The sequence below is a fragment of the Vulpes vulpes genome, chromosome 4, assembly GCF_048418805.1.
Source record: "Vulpes vulpes isolate BD-2025 chromosome 4, VulVul3, whole genome shotgun sequence".
Classification (NCBI taxonomy): Eukaryota; Metazoa; Chordata; class Mammalia; order Carnivora; family Canidae; genus Vulpes; species Vulpes vulpes.
This window is the reverse complement of record NC_132783.1, coordinates 132,213,120-132,236,330: the sequence shown is the minus strand read 5'-3', so window position 1 is coordinate 132,236,330 and position 23,211 is coordinate 132,213,120. Positions and strand designations below refer to the sequence as shown.

The 23,211-nt window shown below is 43.6% G+C and overlaps 1 protein-coding gene across 8 annotated transcripts in view; it reads left to right on the top strand.

Moving 5' to 3' along the window:
* RAI14 (retinoic acid induced 14) overlaps positions 1 to 23,211 on the top strand; it is a 136,306-nt gene that overhangs the window by 7,514 nt on the left and 105,581 nt on the right. For 5 of the 8 annotated variants that reach the window (XM_072757118.1, XM_072757119.1, XM_072757122.1 and 2 more), the window contains one exon: positions 14,718 to 14,799. In XM_072757118.1, the coding sequence (XP_072613219.1) occupies positions 14,764 to 14,799 (36 nt within the window). In that variant the 5' untranslated portion in view covers positions 14,718 to 14,763. Of the gene's footprint in view, positions 1 to 5,109; positions 5,250 to 14,717; positions 14,800 to 17,474; positions 17,692 to 23,211 lie in introns of those variants that run through there. The other 3 variants (XM_072757120.1, XM_025984084.2, XM_072757123.1) reach the window with 2 other exon arrangements.

Genomic DNA, 23,211 nt, shown 5'->3' with positions numbered 1-23,211 from the left:
GTCCCTTAGCATACTGCTGAGCAAGAATCACATGGACAAATATTTGTCAAGGTTTGTCAGTGAGTTCATTTCTGTGCTGACTCTCATAATTGGACACGACTGTTCATGTAATTTGACCATCTCCTATGAAAGTTGACACGTTGGTGGCTGTTTTTCAAAAAGGAAAGAGCACTAACTTGCCATGTATGATTATGACCTACAGTCATTTCACTGCCTGGAGTGCCCTCTTCCCAGCCACCCAAAGGATGTGGGAATTTGTGAGCCAGAGGCTCATGGACAGTGGGTTGCTTCTTTTTTTTTTTTTTTTTTCCCTTTCTCTCCTTAAGAAGGCAACCAAAATTAAAATACCAGCGAGGGCCCTCCTAGGGATCCGAGGTCCTGCGTGAGCCTTGTTAAAAGATCCTCACACAGGGCTGGGTGTGGTGAGTAGCCTACCATCTCTCCAGTTGAATCTTATTTCTGGCCCACCCAGTCCACTTTCATCATGGGAGCAAGTTGCTTCGAATGCTCTCAGAACCTTCTTGGATCTTTGTGTTTGTAAACTCAGATTTTGGGTGGGGGCAAGAAACTCTATCTTTTTCCCTCTTCTGATTTAAAAAAAAAGAAAGTTTCATGTTTCTTTCCTATGGGCTTTTTTTAAATTGGAAAAAAAAATCTTTAAAATATAGGCAGAGACATTATGACCAATATCTGAATACCATTCAGGACTTCCTAGGAGTTCTTGTAAAAGAAAAACTCATTTCTGCTATTAACATTATATATACATCCATTCAGCTATCTTGACCACATCCTCCATAATTAGGTTCTTTCTGTGTTATACCACATTTGGTGTGTCGTTTGTTTACTTTTTCTCTTCTTTTCCTCCAGAGCCTCCAAAAGCCAGCAAGAGAGATTTCCTCAAAGTGACTCCTATCCCCGCCTGTCCCTGGCCAATCTGTTGACAACTGTGTGACTGTTTGTGTCTGGTTTGGCAACAAACTTGCTTTCGTCCTCTTTTTTAAACAACCCCTGATTATTTTACGTGCATACCCCGTGGAACAAAGCGCGTTTGATTCTCATTACATGGCAAGTGGGTGTTTATATCCAAGGTGGCAAAGGAAAACAGAAAGAGAGGCTGACCCTATCCTGGTGATATCTGCCTCTGGCGTAGGTGACAGCCTGCCGGCAGCCGGGATGTTTCTAGTTGTGGCTTTCAGAACAAATATCACCTGTACTCCCTGTCTGGTTCCTGTCTGGTTGGGTGATGTGTTTTAGGATTCCACTTTTATTATAATATTGGTGCTTTTAATTCTGAAGAATTGCAATATTTCACTTTTTATAGCTTGGCAAGAGCTGTTATACAGGATGTTAGAATAATTTCTTAAGGAGCAGAAACAGAGCTAATCATAGGGAAGCATCTAAGTATTTAGAAGTTCTGCTTTTCCAAAATGTTGCCAAAACATGGAAACCTCCACCCAAATCTGTAGTTTACTAGCTCAGCTGAGTATAAAAATAGCCACTTTGCTGGTCTGTAATCATTTTTACGTTTTCTCTGTGACTGACTTGGTATCTTTAGCAAAGCTATATGGAAAAGGATTTTTTTGACTGGTGAGTTCCTTAAATTTATTTGTCACGCATATGCTCCACACATGAAAAGGACAAAGAAGTAAAAAAATGCTACCCTCCCCTGGAATGAGGCAGGGGCATGTGAGTGAGGGCGAAAAGCCAGAAGAATGCCTTTTTCAAGTTGGTCCATTCAGACTTCTTAGAAGGAGCTTTGTGTGTGCCAGCAGCAGATCTGAGAACTGTTCCATCTTTATAAAAGCAACTAAATTTTTAAGTATTAAAAAGGTTGTCTGTTGGCCAGACTTTTTTTTTTTTTTTTAATTGTTATTACTAGTGTTCCATTTAATAGGCAGCCCACTGTCATGTTTTGGGCTCAAAGCTGAGTTTAAATCCAGCCTCCTCCATTTATAAACCGTGCCACGTTAGTCAAATAAACTTTCCGGGCTGCAGTTTCCTAATCTGGGAACTGGCAATAATGACAATAGCATCGAATTCTGAAGTGGTGTAAGTGTTAAATCAGACGATACTCATTTATAATGAAATAGTAAAAAAATAAATAAATAAAATAAAATAAAATAAAATTGCAAGAGAAAAGAAAATCTTGCCAAATAATCATTGAGGTAAATGAAAGTTATTGGGGCTGTTCCTCTACTCGCTAGTGTTACCATGTGACCTATCAGCCTACCTTTAAAGAAGTGCTGACAGATTGACCAGTATGGTTCTAACTGCCCTTGTAATCCATGGCTATAAAGACGGGTTGCCTTGTCTGTCATAGCGACACATCTGCCTAGCATCTTTTTTTTTTTTTTTTAAGATTTTATTTATTCATGAACAAGACAGAGGGAGAAGCAGGCTCCCTGCAGGGGGCCTGATACGAGACTCGATCCTAGGACCCCGGGATCACGCCCTGAGCTGAAGGCAGACGATCAACTGCTGAGCCACCCAAGTGCTCCCTGCCTGGCATCTTCTGTTTCATTTACGATTTTTTCCCTGTATCCTCACTCCTTCACTTAGTCCTTCTATTATTCTATTACCAGGTAATGTGGGCAGTGGGAAAATATTTTTCCTTTGGTAGTGACCAGTCCTATTCCAAATTGTATTCACAAGTGCCTTGGTCTCTCCAGAGAGCTTGTGTGGTGTCAGTTCTAACCCAGGCACAGAGCTGGAGAATTGTGGTTTAAACAGAGTTGGTGGCACTCGAATGAATTGATGAGCAAGTTACATCCCCTGGTGAATGCTCTGGAAAATTGTCCAGCTATTGCTAGAGAAGTCTGGATCTCTTTGCTGAACCGTAGGGAGCAGAGGAGGAGTTGAGTATGCCTAAAAGTCCGTCAGTCTTGGGTGACATGGAATTGTCAATGATTCATCTTTCTTCCTTCTGCATGTGGCAGAGTGAATCTTTTAAATCACAACTTTTTTTTTTTTTTAAGATTTTATTTATTTATTCATGAGAGACACATAGAGACAGAGACACAGGCAGAGGGAGAAGCAGGCTCCATGCAGGGAGCCCAGTTGGGGACTCGATCCTGGGACTCTGGGATCACGCCCTGAGCCGATGGCAGATGCTCAACCACTGAGCCACCCAGGCGTCCCTAAATCACAACTTTATCATTAACCTGGATCTGAGTTGTATGATTTTATGATATTAAGCAAACATTAAACATGATGACATGGTAACATACATTTACCTGCCTGCCTATGTGTAGTAGGGCTAAGGTGCAGTTAAAATGTATGCTGTCATCCCAGTCTTTAAAGGGCAAATCGGAATCCTCACTGCCTAATAGAAATATGAGTAAGCCACAAATACAAATCCTAAGTTTTCTCATAGCAAAAGAAGCAAATGAAATGAATTGTAATGATCTATTCTGTTTTACCTAGTATACCCAGAATATTATCAACATGTATTCAATATAAAATTCTTAATGATCTAGTTGACATTCTTTTTTTCACACTAAGTCTTTGAAATCTGTTGTGCGTTTTGCACTTAGGGTGCACAACGGTTTGTATTAGACACGTTACAGATGCTCAGTAGCCACATATATTGGATGGCACTGGTCTAAACGATAGGTCATTTTGTGGATCCTAGTGACCCTAAGGCCATTTGACACCTGGAATACCCTCAGTAAACACATTTATGCTTCCCTGTGTCTTTACCTGGTTACTTGGGATTTTATCCTTAGTTTTGAGCATTTCTTTAGAGAAATATAATAGCTTTATCAAAAACTGCACATGATATATGGAAGTGTGTGTTTTGGGTTTACAAATCTATCTCTTTGCTTTTATGCAAGTGCATTGATCGACGACATAGACCTTTTTTTTCCTCTTGTAGGCAGGATTGTGTATGAGCCACATTTCTACATCTCCTGTGTACTTGGCCCATAGTTGCTATTCAGGGCATTTTAGTAAATAAGACAGTATAGGTTTCTTACTTTTCTCCTTAAATTGCAAGTTCTTGCATAACCATGATATTTTTACTCTGTAAACCCTCCCAGCATTATGTACAAGGTATGTGGGTTTGTGGATGTGTGGGGCATGGGAGGAACGCGTTTAATCTTTGTTACTCTTAATGGAAGCATTCCCGGATCTCATGTTAATGCTATTTGCTTCTTATGCTTAAACACAGAAACTGGTTGGAAATTGAAAGATAAAAGGTCCAGGGTATCACATTCAGTTAATAGGAGTTTGTCGTAACCAGGCAGGTGGTTCTGGGGCTCCCATATGGCACAGGCATGGAGCAGGCTGGGGTTTCTAATGGAAGGAGATTGGAAAAGCTTTTCCGTGTGCACTGCCAGCGCAGTACTGTGGCAAATCCAGGCTGCACAGCCCCTGGGGTGGGGTGTCTTGTCTGGAATAAATTAGGGTGAGGGACAGCATGTTTGCAGCTCATATCTTCAGCAGTATTCGAGGATTAACTGCACCAGGGATTATCTTGGGCCTTGAGGCCTCCTGGTCCAGCTGAGCCCTAGCCCCGCGCCCCTTCCCCAGGGCAGCTTCCCCACTGTCTGCTCCTCTCCCCTTGTTTCCTCCTATCCTGAAGGTTCTTATTCATCCTTAGCCTCAGCTCTGTGAGCAGCTTCCTTGTGGAGCCAAGTCCCCTGGGGAGCAGAGGAGGTAAGGCCCACCTCTTTGGCAGCACGGTGCCCCTCATGGACGCGGCTGTTATAGTCGCTTTTTACTTCAAGAGGATTTTAAAATAGTTTAATGCTATTCATTTCGAGTTAATTCTGCTGCTTTTCACTGTTGGCTGGTTCCTTTAGGGGAGTCAACGAGCAGCACATGCTTTCAGAATGGAAATAGCCCAGAAAACCCACACTGGGCTTGCTGCAGAGGTCTTCAAGGGGGTGGCTGCTGCGTTCAAGGTGACTAGTGGGGTGGGGGTGAGGGAGTGGGCCAGGGCCTGCTGCCTGGGGCAGAAGAGACCAGGAGCAGCAGATAGCCAAATGAGAGACAGAAATGCTCTTCCTTACCAAGGGGTTCAAGGGGTGTGTGTGGGGAGGGACATTGTAGGTCATCTGTTGTGTTTGGCCCAATTAGACTCCAGAAGAGTGTATTTCACTTCTGTAGGTCCCTGAAGTGAATTTAGCTCCTGACTTCAGAATGAGCTAGTCAGACGAAAGTGCAGGTCACCACCCTCCATGCTGTTGAAGTTCTAGGCTCTCTCTTACTGTGGCATCTGAGATGACAGCCTGAGCAAGATCCAGTAGGTAAGAAGGATTTGTTGGTTCTCTTAGACAACAAGTGGCAGACACCCAACTCAGGCTAGAAGGAGTGTGTCTCGGCTCAGGTGACCCCCGAATCCTGTGCCAAAAGGGTGTGGCCCCTGCAGGGCCTCCTTGGTTCCTTCTCTCCAGCCAGCTCCCTGCATAGGGTTAGGGCAGCTGCCAGGCTCACATTTCCCCATTTATCCACCAGAGAGGAAGGTCTTTCCTTCCTTCTCTCCCTCACCCCATCCCCCTTCTATTCCCTTCCCTACCCCTTGCTTTTCTTCCCTCTTTTCTACCTCCCCTTTGTCCTCCATCCTACTGAAAATCCCAGGGGGAGTCTCCCATTAGTCTTGCTGAAGCCTGAGGCTGATTATTAGCTATGTGCAGGGCAGCTTTTTCTCTAGAAAGATGAGCACAGTGGTGTGTCTAGATGGTACTATTGACATCTCTCAGGGAACAGCTGGGATCAGAATATAGCCTGGTTGGAGGGCCAGTTTTTCTAAAGGAAGTGGGGTGCAGTTATCAGAAGAAGGCTGGGCACTGCAACGTGGAAGGTAACACTGTTATGTCAGAGGAAATGAAGAGCCTGCCTTCATGTGAGCAGATGCCCCCTCTCTATTGGACCAGAGATGAAAACATGCGTTTTGGTGCAAAAGGTGGTTTTATGAAAGCACGGGGATGGGACACATGGGCAGAAAGAGCTGCCGAAACATGATTCTTTGAATGCGTGATGTTCAGGCAATGTCCAAACATGGCAGTTGGGGCAGCAGAAATAATTTTGCACTCTCCAGCTACCATCTACTCCTGCTGCGAGACCATCAGAATTCATGGAATTAGTTATTAATATATTCTCCTCTTATTTTGAAAAGTATCTGAGGCAGTGGATATATGGGTAAAGAAATTCAGCAGGCCAGACAGAGCCATTGTGATTATTGTAATGACATTTTCAACGTTCCAGAATGTGGAGTGTCCGAGTCGTTCTCATTTTGAAACTGAGTCAAAGAACCAGTGAAGTAGGCGGTAACCCAATATTTGACAAGTAAGTTTTTTTAGGGTAAAAACATGAATTAAATACAACCGTAACTGGAACCTACTTCCTCTGAGGACAGTTTCCACTAAGTTTGCAGATAGTCATCCTTTCAACTGTTTGTATTTGGTATCTTAAAAGACCTCTTCATTGGGGCATGAGTATATTTCATAAAATTTACCAGCTTTAGTCCACAGTTAGTAAGTTTTAGAAATTTATGGTTGTGTAGTCATCACCACAATCCAGTTTTAAACCATTTCCCTCCTCCCAAAGAGATCCCTCATGCCCATTTGCAATCTCGGTTACCACTTCCAGTCCTAGACAACCACTAATCTACTTTGTCTCTATAAAGTTGCCTTTTTTAGACATGTCCTACAAATGGAATCTTAACATGTGATCTTTTATGTCTGACCTTCCCTTAACACAAAGGTTTTGAGTTTCATCCATGTTGCAACGTGTACTGTGTACTGATACTTCATTCCTTTTTAGTACTGGATACTGTTCCATACTGTTGGAATGTCACATTTTGTTTACCTAACTGGTGGCTATTTCGCTAGTTCCCACTTTTTTGCAAGTATGAAATACTGCTGCTATCAACATTTGTGTACAAATCTTTGTGTGGACATATGTTTTCATTTCTCTTGGCGGGATCAGTCAGAGTGGAATTGCTAGGTTGTATGATAAATTTATATTTAACTTTGTAAGAAACTGCCAAACTGCTTTCCACAGTGACTTTTTGCTTTCCACGTTTTATGTTTTCACCAGTAATGTTTGAGGACTGGACCCGTAGTTTTAAACTTGATTGGTTCTTTTGGGTTTCAGGATGGGTGAAGCCTAAGGAATGGACCGGGAAGAAGCCAAGGGACATAGCACACATGCCTTGACACTTGAAGCTGATTATTAGCTATGTGCAGGGCAGCTTTTTCTCTAGAAAGATGAGCACAGTGGTATGTCTAGATGGTACTGTGGACATCAACATCAAAGATTTAGGAATGTAGAATAGGAAGGGCATTTTAGAGAGCTAAAAATCTTTTTAAAACTTTTTAAGAAGATTTTACTTATTTATTTGAGAGAGCATGAGTGCGGAAGAGGGGAGGCCCCACTGAGCAAGGAGCCTGATGGGGGGGGGGGGGGAGCTCGACCCTAGGACCCTGGGATCATGACCTGAGCTGAAGGCAGATGTTTAACCGATTGAGCCACCCAGGCACCCTAAAGATCTAAAAATAATCTTACCATGAGGGATAATCACATGGAGTTTCTTAGTCCTAGAATGATTTTTGTATTCCAGAAGTAGTTTGTCTTGATTAAGCCCATGCTTTTTAAATTGGATGGATTTAGGGCATGAGGTAACCTTGGGGCTTTTCTTGGGTAGGCTTATTGGAGCATGTGAGTAGCCGATTTGACAAACCAGACAGTAATGTTAGCAGAGCCTTGGCCAATTTTGTATCAGTGCTGCTGGCCCTGGCTGATTCATGCACCTAGATCAGTTCTGGTGGATGGTAGGTTTTATTTTTAAAGAATGATTTATTTGTTTCTCAAGAGAAATGTCATCCTCTGGATAAAGGCAAGTTGTGAATATATTGAGGGAGATTAATGCTCTCAGGAGAGTTTTGCCACAAGACTATTATGATATAGTATGTGAATGACATTTACAGTTGAAAAAGAATGTGGTCATTTATTTTCTTGGGGGAAAAAAGTGAGATATTAGAATATTTTAGAAAGGATTCACTGCCAAAATGAAACTCTTGCTTATGCCTTTTTCCCCCCTAAACTTTTCCCTTTCTTTCATCTCAGTGATCTTTTAACAAGCCTACACCTTACTTCATAAAAAAGGGCATATGTGGAAGCACCCAGCCATAATTAATGCCTAGTACAATTTGCTTGTTTATGCACTCATTTATTTATTCCTATATATTTGGCTTGCTGAAAAAGCCTCCTAAAATGTAATCAGAGCAGCTTTCTTTAATGCCCCACGCTAAATTTTATTCATTGAGGTTAGTATGTCCCCTGCCTCTAGATGAAATCTAAGACTAAAGTTAAAAAAAATTCTGCAGTTTCAATCGCTAAATCCCCCTTTTTGTTGTTGTTGAGGTGTAATTGATGTACATCGTAATAACAGCTGATTGATATTTGTATACCTTGCAAAATGGTCACAACTCTAAGTCTAGTTAGCATCCATCACCATGCATAGTTACAGGATGTTTTTTTCTTGTGATGAGAACTTTCAAGATCTACTTTCTTAGCGACTTTGGGATACGCAGTACAGCGTCATTAACTAGAGTCACTTGCTGTACCTTACATCCTCACCACTTCTTTTGGAACTGGAAAGTTTGACCTTTTGATCACCTTCACCCCTGCTAATACTCTTAATTTAGAACTTAAGATGCCCAATTTAAGTAAAAATACAAAGTCCTAGTATGTTTTTTAAAGAAAAGATCTCAGGAGGCCTGGGTGGCTGAGGGGTGGAGCGTCTGCCTTTGACTCAGGACATGATCCCAGGGTTGCGGGATCAAGTCCCCCATTGGGCTCCCCGCAAGGAGTCTGCTTCTCCCTCCTGTGTCTCTGCCTCTCTCTCTGTTCTCTCATGAGTAAATAAAATCTTTAAATAAATGAGTGAGTGAGTAAGACGCTCCCTCTTTCCTCACTTTGTCCTGGCATCCTGCTGCCTCATCTAGTTGTTGGGGCTGGTGCTCCTGCCAGGGCTGCAGTGATAAAGCTGGGGGTGGGGTTGTCAGGAGGGAGGGGGTCCTCCCCAGTCTCCACACACTCTGACACTGTTAGACTCTCAATGTGAGCAAGAGGTTCACTGTTACCAGTTTTGAGCTAAATCCTTTGAAAATCTACATCTCCCACTGGCACTTACTTTGGAGTGAAGTATCTTTGTATCTTTGTGTCTTCAATTTAGGGCTGAGTACACATACACCCACTCTCCACTCTCCATTCATTTGCTCAGCCAGAGGGGACTTTTGAGTGTTGACTATGGCAAGTCTTGGCCGACCTTGGAGTTGAAGGGTTGGATGGGTTGAGGATGGATTTTTTTCCTTATTGAATGGTTCCTTGACTACAAGTGGTAGAAGTTCATAACGTTGATTTGGGGGGAATCCTTGGCCCGCACCTGGAGCTCCCCTGTCAGGCTGGCTATCCTGAGAACTTGCCCCGGGGTTCTATCTGACGGTCCTCGTTCTCTTTAGACTCTGAGATTCCGTTATTCAGAATGGGTGGTTCTCTTGGCCTAGCTCAGCCTGTGGTTGGGGAGCTGCTGCCTGAGAGTAGAGCCCGGAGAAGAGGGCAGGCCGGACGCTTTAAAAAAGGGACAAGCTGGTAAGACTCCATCGCCCAAATGGGGTTGTTTTTTGTCCTTCCGTCCTCCTTCCCCCCTCCCCAGCTTCCCCCCTTCCTCCTCCCCTCCTTGTTAAGTGCTTTGGTGTGTACGTGGTGAAATCTAATCATCGTGCCTTTACTCACATCCCAGTGCAGCTAACCCAGTGCATTTAGGACCAGAGAGGGCTTTGCTGAGGTCAAAGGTGAAGTAATGGTTATTCAGGCTCCTAACCCATATCTTTGTTCTACACATTCTAGAAACATTCATTGATTGTATGTTGATGGCCAGTGACTGAGTATAAGCAAAATGAAAATCCTACCCTGAAAATCCTCCATCCCAAAGTAATGTGCAGCCTGAGATGCACATTTTTAAATTTGCTGAAAACTGGCAATGGGACTCCGGGACCCCACAGTCATGTCCCGGTTGTAAAAGAGTCAGAGTGTGTGGAGATTGGAGGATGATCTTTCTTTGGAAGGAACCACAGAATGATTCCCACCACGTCTGCTCAACCCCCTGAGAGAAGCATATAGGACTGCTTAAAGAGATTGGACCAGTGTCTGACTTGCAAATCTAAGATGGACATGCCCCATCTTATGGGACAGCTTGGACCAGACGCCCTTTCCTCATCAGCTTGTCCAAATCTTGAGTTTCCTTTAAGGCCATTACCCCCTAAACCCTGTTATGAAGACTTCTTTAATTTTTCCCAGCCCTTAGAGATCTCCACTCTTTGAGTTCCTGCAGTATTTGGCACCTGATTATTAGATGTCCTCCCCCTGGTTGGTTTTGAATCTTCTGGTCTGCTCTCAGCAGTTCTCATAATCTACGTGTGTGTTTAAAATTCCGTGTCCCTGAGATAAGCACATAACTGCCGTGGACAAAATCAGGTGAGGAGAACCAGTATTTTTTGGTTTCTGGTTCCCATTTGATGTCTTTTTTTTTCCCCCCCAAAAGCCACAACATGGTCGTAGGCACAGGCAAAGACTTCAAGCAGCTTCTGACCCTGGGAGCAGTGGATGGCATGAGGTGCTGTGTTGTCAGGGACAGCTTATGGGGAAAGTTGACCCGGGGAGACCTTTGACAGAATGTATTTGTTTTGCCAGATTAAGAGAATTGAGTGTTTATACAGCTTTTGGTTAAAATTCCATCTTTGTTGCAGAGAGATTATCGTCTGAGGAAACAAGTACTTAAGGGAGAAGAGGTAGGTGCGGGCAAGGAGAGAAGTATTTTAATTTTAGTTCCTTACATTTGTTCAAGGTCTCATTCAGTGCTCTGGATTTTAAGTCTGATTTTAAAAAACAAACAAACAAACAAAAAACCCCAAACCCGGAAGCCTATCTGGAGTGTGCATTAGTGTGGCAGTGTTGCTATAGAAGTATTTCCACATTCCATGATGGAAAGATTAATTAGAGGACGTTGTTTCTTATTCTGCTCCTCTAATTGCTGCAGTGATTCAGAGGGAATGATTTTAAACCACTGCCCTTGAATCCTGTGGTATAGTGTCTTAGACACTAATGTACTCTTATGATTTAGGAAAATGTACATGTGTGTACAGCTGCCATTTGCCTTTGTGAGTTAATATTGCTCCTGAATGACCATGGGGAACCAGCTAGTTGCTCTCCTAGAATTTTGAGTGTAGTGGGCTCCCTTCCCACCCCCACCCCACCCCCATTGCTGCATATCCCAGTGTTGTGAAAGATTCAAACACATCTGATGTTTGAAGGTGATGATCTATTGAACCCACTTGTATGATGTTTCTAGAGAAAGTCTCAATTACAGGTCTGGTATCACTGAGTCTTTGAGAGAACACAGGAGAGGGAGGGGCGGAGGGAGAGAATCTTCAGTCTCCCGACTGAGTATGGAGCCCAGTGTCGGGCTCGATCTCACAACCAAGGGATCGTGAGCTGACCTGAAATCCAGAGTTGGATGCGCCCAACTAACTTAGCCACGCAGCCGCCCCCAGTAACATATTTTGGATTCAGCAGGCAAATATTACTAAACTAATATTTCTGCTCACTGGGTAGATGTGCTTTATTCTTACAACTTATATGTATAAGAGTAACACTTCACACTCTTTTGTGCTATCCAGTTTAGGCTGGTGCACTACTAATACACCTTTACTGCAGCTCTTTTGAACTAAGTCGTCTTAGGTGACTTGTCCAAGGACTGCTATCAGTGTAGCCTAGATAGATGTCGCTTATACTCAAGCTGTAGCCCAATCTGGGCTTTGGAAGTTTGGATTGGGAATTGGAGCTGTAAGATTACAGCTGTCCCAAGGAAGGCAAGTCCCTGATTTATTCAGGGAGAGAAGATGCTAGGGCCCACAGAACAACCCAGCTTCATGTCAGCGGCAGCTTATTTCCCATTTGTCATGACTTCCAGGTATTAGGTCCTTTTGTCAATACCAGGAAAACAGTGACCCATCGCTAACTTTAATTACCCCCTAGCTACAGTTCTTGTTTCTAAAATAACTATTCTGTGGGTTTCCAGGACCTCTTTATCATCTGGGAGTTGTACCCATGGACCACCCAGCTATCACACACCCAGACTCATGACTCCAGGACTTCATTTTACAGCTAATATCTGCTCCTGGGAATTTTTGGAATTAAGTGCTTTATTTACTTAATCTTCTTCAAATAAGAGTTTGTATGTTCTCACTACCATACTTTAAAAAAAAAAGCCACAGACAAGCACCCAAGAAAAAGTGCAACACCCACAAAACCTCCCCTGACCTCCAATAAAATTCATACCCACCATCGCCCAAGACATTGTGTTCTACAACTGAAGGAATGCGTTGGGTGGTTCCTCCTTAGTGGGATACACAATTTGTGGACTATGAAAGCCTTGGCTTCTCTTTTCTCCCTTTCCTGTTACATGGATTGGGCTTTTTTCCTTGGTTATTGGCACTTCACCCAAAGGTGGAAAGAACTCCACTCCAAGGATGATTGCTTTTCTCGGGGAGAACCCTCAGGAGCCAGTGGCAGTTTGGGAGTATCTGGTTACCATTAGTTCTACTTGGATTCATCAAAAGGTGGTTTGCTTTGACATGAAAGAAGGGCTGTTCTATAAGCCAGCACAACTTTGACCATTGTATTATTCCCTGCCTCATCTACCTCACTTCAAGATTCTCGAACTTCAGCGTGCGAAAGATTCAACCAAGGAGATGCCTGGGCCCTGGTCCCTGAGGCTCCATTTCTATAGGATGTGGACTAAGATTTTGCATTTAGCAAACTGCCCCCCAGGTCCTTCTGATTCAGATTAACCTGGCGGCCAGTGGTGGGAAACACTGTCCTGGAGTTTGCACGTCCCTGTTCGGGTACCAGCCCAGCCTGTGGTTAAATACTTGGCCATTTACAAGGTGTAATTAAAGCGGATGGTTTCCAAGGTAACGCGGTCACTCCCGCCCGGGCCTGGAGGATTGAAAGGGACCACCGTGAGGCTGTAGTGGTGGTGTGGCCTCCCACTTAAGGTCATCGAAGTGCTTTATGATTGACTGGGTTTTTGCACCTGCCCTGTGTAATGACAGCAGCAAGAATGAAAGCAAACAGCGTTAGAAGCCAGAAAGTCGCTGGACGACTTCTGGAGGCAGTGATGAGGACATGAGGAGGGATGAGTATAGCCATTCAGTTACTTGTATTTTCCCTCCTTTATTGCCTTAAATCAGTTTATTTATTTCTTGAAGATTTTATTTATTTATTCATGAGAGATAGAGAGAGGCAGAGACACAGGCAGAGGGAGAAGCAGGCTCCATGTAGGGAGCGGATGTGGGACTTGATCCCGGGTCTCCAGGATCACGCCCTTGGCTGAAGGTGGCACTAAACTGCTGAGCCACCGGGGCTGCCCCTTAAATCAGTTTAGTCCAGAACGAGGGTGGTGGAAGGACAGGAGATGACCTTGAAAGGCCAGCTTCGGTAAACATTGGCGTGTGCTGTTGCTTAGTGCGCAAATGGATCGTGCTGTTAAAGGTCATCGCTCCCACTTGGTCAGGTGAGGCTTGAAGTCACATTTATGGAGCGCTTACTGTGTGCTGGGACGTTGCATCTGGGTGTTCTTGCCCCTTGATCTAGATGCAAAGGTTCCGCACTCTGTCATTTTCCAGGGGTAACGGTGGAAGAGGATGACTTGTACCATGTGTTAGCCCGGGAGTCTGCTGTAGGGGGGCGGCGGGAAAGTCCTTCAACTACCCACCTGGTTCTGAATTCCATCATAAGCAGGCCTTCAACGGAGGGCAGGTTTCCTCACATCTCTGAGGTTCCATTGCTACCCCTGGAACATGAGGGACTTAGCCTGGACCAGATAGCCCTAACTTCTGAAGGGTGACAACCCCTTGCTGAATCCGATGAAAACTAGGAACTATCTTTCCTGAAAGAAAAGTACACACACACACACACACACACACACACACGCATATATATATATATTTAAATTACATTTGCATTCCAGGGGACCACAGACCTCCTAAATGAGGTGATCTCTTAAGATTTTTGCCAGCTCTGACTTGGAATTGCTGGCTCCCACAAGGACCTGCAGGGTGGGGGAATAGAGCCTTTTTTATTGTTTAGAGTGGCTTCCTGCAGAATGAGGTATTTGAAGAGGGAGGTTTTGTTGTTCCTGGCATTTTTTACTAACTGCCCTGTGTGCGCATTTAGGGAGGAAAAAAAAGAAACCTCACTGAGAAAAATAAATAGGGAATGAATGGCATCTGGAATATGAACTGTTTTCCTCATCATTCTTTACTATCGTGGCCCTTCGAAAGGAGGCGGATGGTATGACACGAATGGCACATACAGGAATCGGTGTAGCACACAGATACTCTGGTTTGTACAGTGACCGTTAGCCTTGTTCTACTTTTAATGTTTGGAAAGTTGGAAAAGTTTAAAGTTTAGGTTAACTTGAAAATATCAGAAGGTTCCCAGGGACTGTATCATGAGTGGAAATAACACGTTCTTTACTACTTCTCAGCTTGTTCAGTTCTGAACACCTTCCTAACTCAGCCCTAATGGCCCATGGCCCCAAAGTTGTAATCTCACCGGGAGGGATTATCTGTTGGGTTTATTTGGAAACTTAAATATTAAATTTCTCTCTCTCTCTCTCTCTCTTTTTTTTTTCATTCTGTGCTTAGGTGTTGAAAAAATTTCTAGAGCTTTGGAAAGCTGAATGGACTAAACATGAAGAGCTTGAAAGCCAAGTTCAGGAAGAGCGACGTAAGTCCTCGGTGACTCACCGTCTGTCTACTCCACTCTCCCTCTCCCGGGGCTGCAGGACAGCCCTCGCTCCCACCTTGATAAGGCCCTGGGTTTATCACCAGGACCAGAAACACTCAGGGCCTCTGCTCGGGCTTTTGTGAATGGCATGTTCTAGGTTCCTTGCTGTTTGTGTGAATAGCTCTTGAAAATGACCTCCTTATTCCCGGGGTCGGTGCCTCGCAGAGAAACAGTCAAATTGCACAGCTTCCAGAAGAGATTCAGTAAAAACGTCAGCCTTTCTGAAGTCCCCCAAATCTGATTCAGAATGTCATTTTTGGAGGAAGCTTGTCTCATGAGAGTAGTTAGGGAGTTACGTATTAGCTTGGTTCATCTTTGGCTTTTGGAAACTGTTTTTAACTCTCTGTTAAAGCTTTTGTGGTGAAAACAGTATCCATTGCTGCCTGCACCTTGACTCCCCCTGAATTCCTGGGGTTCTTACTCACTTGTTATCCATCGTACAAGATTTTGGATTGGAGGAACCAGTTATGATGTCAGGGTCCTGAAACAAAGTCTCTCAGAGGAGAAACTGGAGAAAAATAGCATAACAGGATTATACACATGGTATCTAAATACAAGGTCACCTCCTAAACCCTGCTAGGATTCCAGTCTTGTACTAGCTGCACTCCAGATGCTTTGGGCAGAATTGTTGAATGGGAGAAATTCATGGAAAGGTGAACCCGGGTTTTATTGTTTTGCCATGAATTATATGACAGGTTGGCACAACCACATTTTTAAAATAAATGGAGGCTGCGTCTTTTATGGCTCATGTGTGGTATGCACACACCTCCTTTTGGCTGGAGCTTATCTCTTGAGGCTGCATCATGACGTGTAACTTACTGCCCTGATAAGGCCCAGACTAGTCGTGATGCTTGTGCGATGGTTGCAAGTTTTTGTCTCGCTTAGACATGAGAGCTACAGAAGGATTTTAGGAAAAAGTTGAGTTTCACCTTTTCATTCTTGAGGTAAGTTAAGTGGAACTCAGAGAATGTGAAGTGACTTGGCCAGAGGCACCCAGTTTGCCTTTGGCCACTGAGAGCCTTGGTTGTCTGACTTCCTTAGCCCCTTGCCCCTGTTCCTCCCCTGAGGAGCCCCCTTCTGCTGCCTCCTCTGCTGGCCCTGTGGTACCACAGCCAGCAGATCTCATGTGGCTATGAGCGAAGAACGAAAAGTCGAGTAGATGGGGAACGGATGTGGGTTTGTATGTCGTGTGACCAGGGTAACAAATGCCTTTTCCATTCTGAGGGAATTTGGGTAGCTTCCATTTATACAAGCTGAGATTATTTTAGCAAAATTGAATCAGTGTAGAGTTCCTTGATATCTGAACAGGGGCAGGGGGAAATGAGAGAGACACAAACTTTTGGCTTAAAAATTAAAAACTGGCCGCAGTAGGGAGAGTTGCTGGAATCTAGGTTTTAAATTAAAAAAAAAAGGGGGGGGACTATTTCCATGATTAAAAAACCTTGATAATACTATTAAAAGCTTCTGGGATTTGGCAGCAGGAAGACTGTGCATTTGGAAGTTAGTGCTAAGAGAAGAAATGTTGTTAGAGGGATAGCTTGGGTGCATGGAGCAAAGGGAATTGTTATAATGGGGCCAGACTGTATCAAATAACTTGTGATATTTGATCAAAATACCTGATTTTGGGTCTGTTTGTCAGTTTGTCATCAGCCATGTGCTGATAACTAACCATGGGGCAGTAGTTATTCTACATCAGGTTCTGTGCAAAGCCCACTGTGTGACATTCATGGACTCTTGCCATAAACCTTGTGTTGTAGGTATTACCATTAGACTCATTTTACAGATGGAGAAACTGAGACCGAGGGAGGTATGGTAACTTGTCTGGATCCTCAGAGCTCTACTTTGTATAATCTGTTTTCCTGTTGTGGCAGCCCAATTCCAGAGCATAGGTTTCCAAAAACGAGATTTTGGATGTAGATTTGACTTTGGAAACCGTATAATCCAGGCGGTAGCTTGAAAAAGTGACTTTGGATCTGGGTTGGTGACCTTGTGCAATTCTCTTACCTTCCTGACTGTCTGGCTCCTCACCTGAAAAGCGGAGGAAATAATGTTAGCCTTACAAAGTTGTTGTAGAGGCTAAGTGTGCTGATGGGTGTAAAATACACATCTTAGGGCCTGGCATTCAGGAGATGCTTGGTAAATATTTCTTCCTTTCTCTTAATCAGAAACCCATGATAAAAGCTAGGATTTGAAAAGTGTCTGTGGTCAGGAGAGCAGAATAAGCTGGTACCAGTTGCTGCCTCTGAGGAAGGAAACTGGGGTGGATGGAGGAGATAGGCTTGCTTTTCAATGTGTGTCTTTTGGTTTGAATTTTTTGGTGTATGTACATGTACGTACATGTCACTTAGTACATGAGAAACAAATTTTAAACTGTTTATATTTAGTTACGTGAGCCAAACTGGAATCTTCTTTACCTGAAGTGAGTGGTCTCAAATAATGATCCTAAACCACCCGCCATCAAATTTTCCTGCTTCTTTTTGTGTGAGGCTGAAGGGAGAAGAGGGAAGAAAAGGTTCTTTGTATTTCTGGGAGGTAGGAAAGAAGAGGGACAGCAGATCATGTTCGTGCTTTCATAAAGAGGAGGCAGGTGACCTGCTGGTATGATCACATTTCAGCCAGCCTGTTCCTGGGAGGTCTGCAGCCAGATCAGTTTGAGGCCATTGAGTGCAAACCCAGCAGTGAAAAAGGACAAGAGTGGCCCCAAGGAGGCCCCCGTGGGTGGCCTTAAGGTCACTGTGCTACTCCAGGACCATGATGCGGATAGAGATCTAATCCGAGTGTCCTTCCTGGACCACTTGACCCAGATGACTACCAAGTCAAGGGCAGATTTATGTGAGTATAACAGGGGGACGAGCCCAGTTCTGTGGGCTGTGGTTAGATACTATCCTTGTGTAGTTGCTTGAATCCCCATCCATTGTCCAGTTCCTTGAATCCCCATCCATACTTGGGAGCCTGCAATAACCCACAAAGGCTGGGGAGAATTATGGGGCTAAACACTTGCCCTTCAGTGGATGACATTTTTCAGTTCACATGTATAACTTTATTTGGGGCATCCTTAAACTTGGGTTAGCTACCAGAGAGCATATAGGAGAAATGTGAGGTGTAGTTCTTGTCTAACAAGCTCACAAACCAAGACGGGAGGAGAAAAACTGGGCACAGGAAATAACCAAGGTAAAACACAAATCATGTATAATACAGAGGGTAAAGGGGGCCTTCCACAATGATGGTACAAACAGTTGTTAAATTGCAGGGTTTAGATGATAAATGATGCTGATTTTCAGAGGGGTTGAGTCGCTGGAAATGGGAGACATTGGGGGAGCTTTCCATAGGTGGTGCTTCTTCCCAGGCCTTGAGGATTTGGATCCCTGGTTGGGAAAGCAGGAGAGGATGATGCTCTGGAGCCAGCCATGTAGCACAGCGGGGAGTCTCAGTTTCAGAAACTTGCCCTTGACATGCAAAATGGTAATACTTAAGAGCCCAGGAGAGAGCCCATGGATGGCATGGCTGAGTCTTTTAATAAAAAACACTATAAATTTTCATCCTGGTTTTAAAAATGGATATACTTGACTTTTATGCTTATAAAATGAGGACAGAGTTTTAAATCCTCAGTATTTATATCTTTTATGACCATAGTTTGAAAGTGGCTTCTCTACCTCTTTAAATATTTGCGGCAACCAGTACATGGTTCCAAATGGAAAAATGAGCTGTCATCATGAGAAATGAGGCCAAGAAGGTTGGGATTTCCCTTTGTTAATAAAACGCTCAGACTTCTGGAATTTCTTTGTAAATGCCAATTTTTAGTGCCTTGAGTGGAATGGGTGGAGGCTGAGGGATGGGAAATGGGGTTGAAAGATCTTTGTAACAAATCTTGAGAAATGCCTCTCAAACATGATTGAGGCCTTCAGAGTTTACATTGTGGGTGTGTGTTTAATTTTATGAAAGATTTGTTCCCAATTATGTTTTTCATTGTACTAGGGAAGCAGCGGACGTTCCATTAAAAAAAAAAAAAAATCAAGGCAGCCAGTTCAAAATGGCTGGTTCCATGAAATATTCAATTGGTGGTATTTTTTTAGGTAGCGGCTACTAAGGATTGTAGCTTTCAGCCAAAGAAATGTACACACCCTGTGAATCTTGAGGAACCAGACACATCCTGCTCAGACAGGAGTTTGAATTTGTTGCCCATTGAGAGAACTACTCTTGGGAAAGTCGATAATCCACATCTCTGCCAAGGTATTTTTTTTTCCAAGGAGTTTTTGGTCATTTATAATAAGTTTTTTACAGATGCCCAAGTCTCCTTCCCCCCTGCCCCCCAACACACACACACACACATACAGGGAATATTTAAAATCCAAGTCTCTCTGTTGACAGAAGAATCTTGGCCAAATCTATTGTAAAGCTAAGCCTCTTTTTTTTAGTACACATAATGTCAAAGTACATCAGAGATGACCTTTTTGGGTGGAGGTATGAGACTCTTGTAAACTTCTGGAGAGAAATTCGGTCAGGTTTGTGTCCTCCTCCATATTTTGCAGGTCTTGTCAGCCCTCCTGAATGGGGAATCTGCCCACTGTCTGATTTCTCCTTGTATTAGTTTCCTGGGGTGGCCATGAACACAGACCCAGTGGCTTGAACAAGTGAAATGTATAGCCTCTCACTTCTGGAGGTTACAAGTTTGAGCTCAAGGTGTCTGCAGGGCTGGTTCCTGAGAGGGCTGTGAAGGGGCAAAGCCCTCCAAGCTTCTCCTGGCTTCTCCTGGTTTTCTGGCACTCACTGGCTGATAGATGCATCGCCTGATCTCCGCCTTCTCCTTCACCTGGCAGTCTCCCTGTATGTATGTCTGTGTCCAAATTTCCTCTTTTTTTATAAGGACAGGATTCTTTTGGATTAGGGCCCACCCTAATGATCTCATTTTGACTTGATTACCCACCTCTGTAAAGACCCCATCTCCGGATTGGGTCATATTCTGAGATGCTTCAGACTTTAACTAACCAGGATCAGGTGGGGGATTGGGGAAGTGGGGGCAGTGGAACACGAATCAACCCAAAGCATACCTCCTTGCTTTTCCATCTGAGAGAAGTTTCTCTGAAGCTTTGCTGCCCCCCCCCCCCACCCCAGCTCCCAAAGCATGCACACTCATGATCTTAGTACCATTATTTCTTGTGGACGATTTTCACTGTCTGATAGAGGAAGGCCAGAGTATCACAATTTTTAAACCTAACATATAATATGAAGAGCAAGACACTAAACATTGGCCACTGACCTACTGCAGCAGAAATAAGTTCTCATTTATTGAATGATGCTCTGTGCCAGGCACTGTACCAAGCCTCCCACTTGCTCTGTATCATGTAATGCTTCCCAAACTCCAGTTGTTCTAAAAACATTTTACAGAGGAAGAAGTTAAGGGCAAGGGAAGTTAAGTAGCTTGCCCAAAGTCCCACATTTGATGAAGGGCAGAGAGATCTGAATCCTGGGTGGTTGTTTTTTTTTTTTTTTTGCCACCAAAGCTTGCACTGTCGACCCCTGCACATACTTGCTGACACAGGGCATTCTCGTTCCTAAATTCCAAAGCTTTAAACCGCACAAGATACTTTCTGCTCTGTTGCCCTCAGCACAAAGGCCCAGGCAATGGTCCTGCGTGATACGAACGTGCTCTATAGTGACAGAGCTCACCAACATTGGTGTCCTTCCCGTGGCAGAGGAGGATCTGGGAAAATCTTGGGTTGTTTCCTGAGAGGCAAATACACTTCGGCCTTAACTTCTAAAGCAAGAGCAAACTGATGCTAGTTCTGCTCTTCTACTGGAGCCGATAAAAATGTCTATCTCTAAAAACAAAACCCATCTGTTTCTAAATAGAGCCTCATTGCTGCCTACCTGGATCACAGCTTCATTCTAGCTACCCCAGACTAGAGCTCCAGGAACTCTTGGTTAAACCTGATCCATTCCAGATGCGGCTGGAGATGAACATGAAACTCAGAACCTGGCCCCTAAACTTGGGGAAATCTGAGTGTCTACATAAGCAGTGAATCATCTAGGTTATTACTCCTTATCACTGTATTCTGAATTAATTACCTAATCATTTGGAACTCTTGATGACCTTGATTTTTTTGTGTGTGACAAATTCTTGTATGTAACTTCTCCTGGGGAGTGAAATAGGAATTGCTTCTGGATTCACCCTGTGGTGCTTTTCAGTTGAGTTTCCATCCAAAGATCTTTGCTGTATAGAGGGGGTTATTTTCATTTATGTGACACTTGGGGTCCGCATTAGCTAAAGGCCCAGCATATCTATAAAGATGAGGCCATTAGACTTGACTTTGCTTTTGCTTTTGCTTGAGTCCCTACCTCCTCTTAAACAAGGAAAGTCAGCATGTTGTGATCAACTTGATTGTCCAATTATTAGGGTAGTTTTTATTCCATTAATGAAAACTATTTTAACTTTTTGGAAAGTACTGTCTGAAAGGGTTTCATTTTTATTTTCTTGGGAGGCCAAATGATCTGATGATCTCTCCCTCCAGCTTTTTCCCCTGGGCTGTCTTATAAGCTGGGAGATGAAAGGATTTATAATGTGGGACTTGAACAAGAAAATGTCTGAAGAAACCACATGTTCTCCTTGGATGGGTTTATTCTGAGATGTATTTCCCAAATGCTGAGGATGTTGCTATGGTGACTTTTGGAACTGGGGCTACTTTTTTGGTGGGTTTTTCATAGGAGTCCATGTGAATTCATGGAGCTGTCCATTCTTTGGCGGGTTGTTTCATAACTGAGAAGCTCCAGGGTCCTTCTGTGAGGTCCAGTGGACATTTATTATGATGTGGGATAAGCTGTTACAGCAAAATACTCTGAAATCAAATGAGCTAGAGGTTGTTTTCTTTCTTTCTTTCTTTTTTTTAGAGGCTGTTTTCTTAAGTTAAAGTTACAAGTACTCCAGGGCCAGCAGGATAGCTCTGCTCCATAGACTCATCTAAGGACCCAGGTCTTTTGACGACGTCCTTTTGCTACCCTCCAGAGCTACGCTGTGCATTACAGTAGCCATTTGCCACATGTGGCTCTTAACCATTTGAGATGTGGCTAGTCCAAATTGAGCTATTCTGCGCATGTAAAATACACACCAGACTTAAAAGGCTTAGTACCAGAGAAAGAATGTAAAATAGCTCCTTAATAATTATTTTTCCATAATTATACAACTAATGTGCCAATATTCTGGGCATATTGGATTAAATATATTAAAATCCATTTCATCTGTTCTTTTTTATTTTCTAAATATGGCTCCTGGAAACTTTAAAGTCTTGTATTATAATTTTTTTTGGATAGTGCTGGTCTAGGGTGTTGCTCATGTTGCATATTTTTCTGGCTCTGTAAGACTTGAATAGAGTGAGGATGGAGCATAAGCATTTTCCTTTTTAAAGGCTGTAACCCTAAAGGTGCACAAATCATTGCCTTCATGTGGAACTCACTAGGGCATAGTCACATGCCCCTACCTAGCTGCAAGGGAGGCAAGGGACATGAAGTCTAGTTGGCAGCTACAAAACCAGCTAAATCCAGAGAGGTGAGGGGAACGGACACTGGAGAAAATGAACTCAGTGCTATGGTTGAGTTGCCTGCCTTCCACCTCCCCTCTCACCAAAGAAACAAAACAAACAAACAAAAACAAAACAAAACAAAAACAACAACAAAAAACACTGAAGTCCTAACCTCCAATATCTCAGAGTGTGACCTTATTTGGAAATAGGATCTTCAGAGAGGTAATCAAATTATTTTAAAAATGAGGTCATTGAGGTAGGCTATAATCCAGTATAGTATGACTGGCGTCCTTATCAAAAGCAGAAATTTGAACACAGACATGTACAGAGGGAAAACTGAAGGACCTAGGGAGGGTGCATGTGACTGTGAAGGCAGAGATGTGGAAGATGCACTGAAAAGGCAAGGAATGCCAAAGATTGCCAGCAAACCACCCGAAGTGAGGAGTGAGGCATGAACAGATTGACCTTTACAGCCCTCAGAAGGAGCCAACCCTGCTGACACCTTGCCCTCCAGCCTCCAGAACAGAAGACAATAAACTCGTCATTGAAGCCATCCTGTTTGGGGTACCTTTTGGTGGCAGCCCCAGAAAACTAAGATACTTAGCTGCAGGTGATTTCCATGGTGAACCTTGTTTGGGAGTTGAATGATAGAAGTGTGCCAAACGTTCTGAGTTTTGATTATTCTCACCCCGGAAGGGACTAGTGGTTGCTACTGACCAATTCCCCCATTGTCCTGTTGGTGCAAGACTATTGCAACATGCCGTTTCAGGGAAATCAAATGCCTTTTCCATGTAGAAAAGAAAACTGCCATGAGTGTTACCAGCTAATGACATTAGTT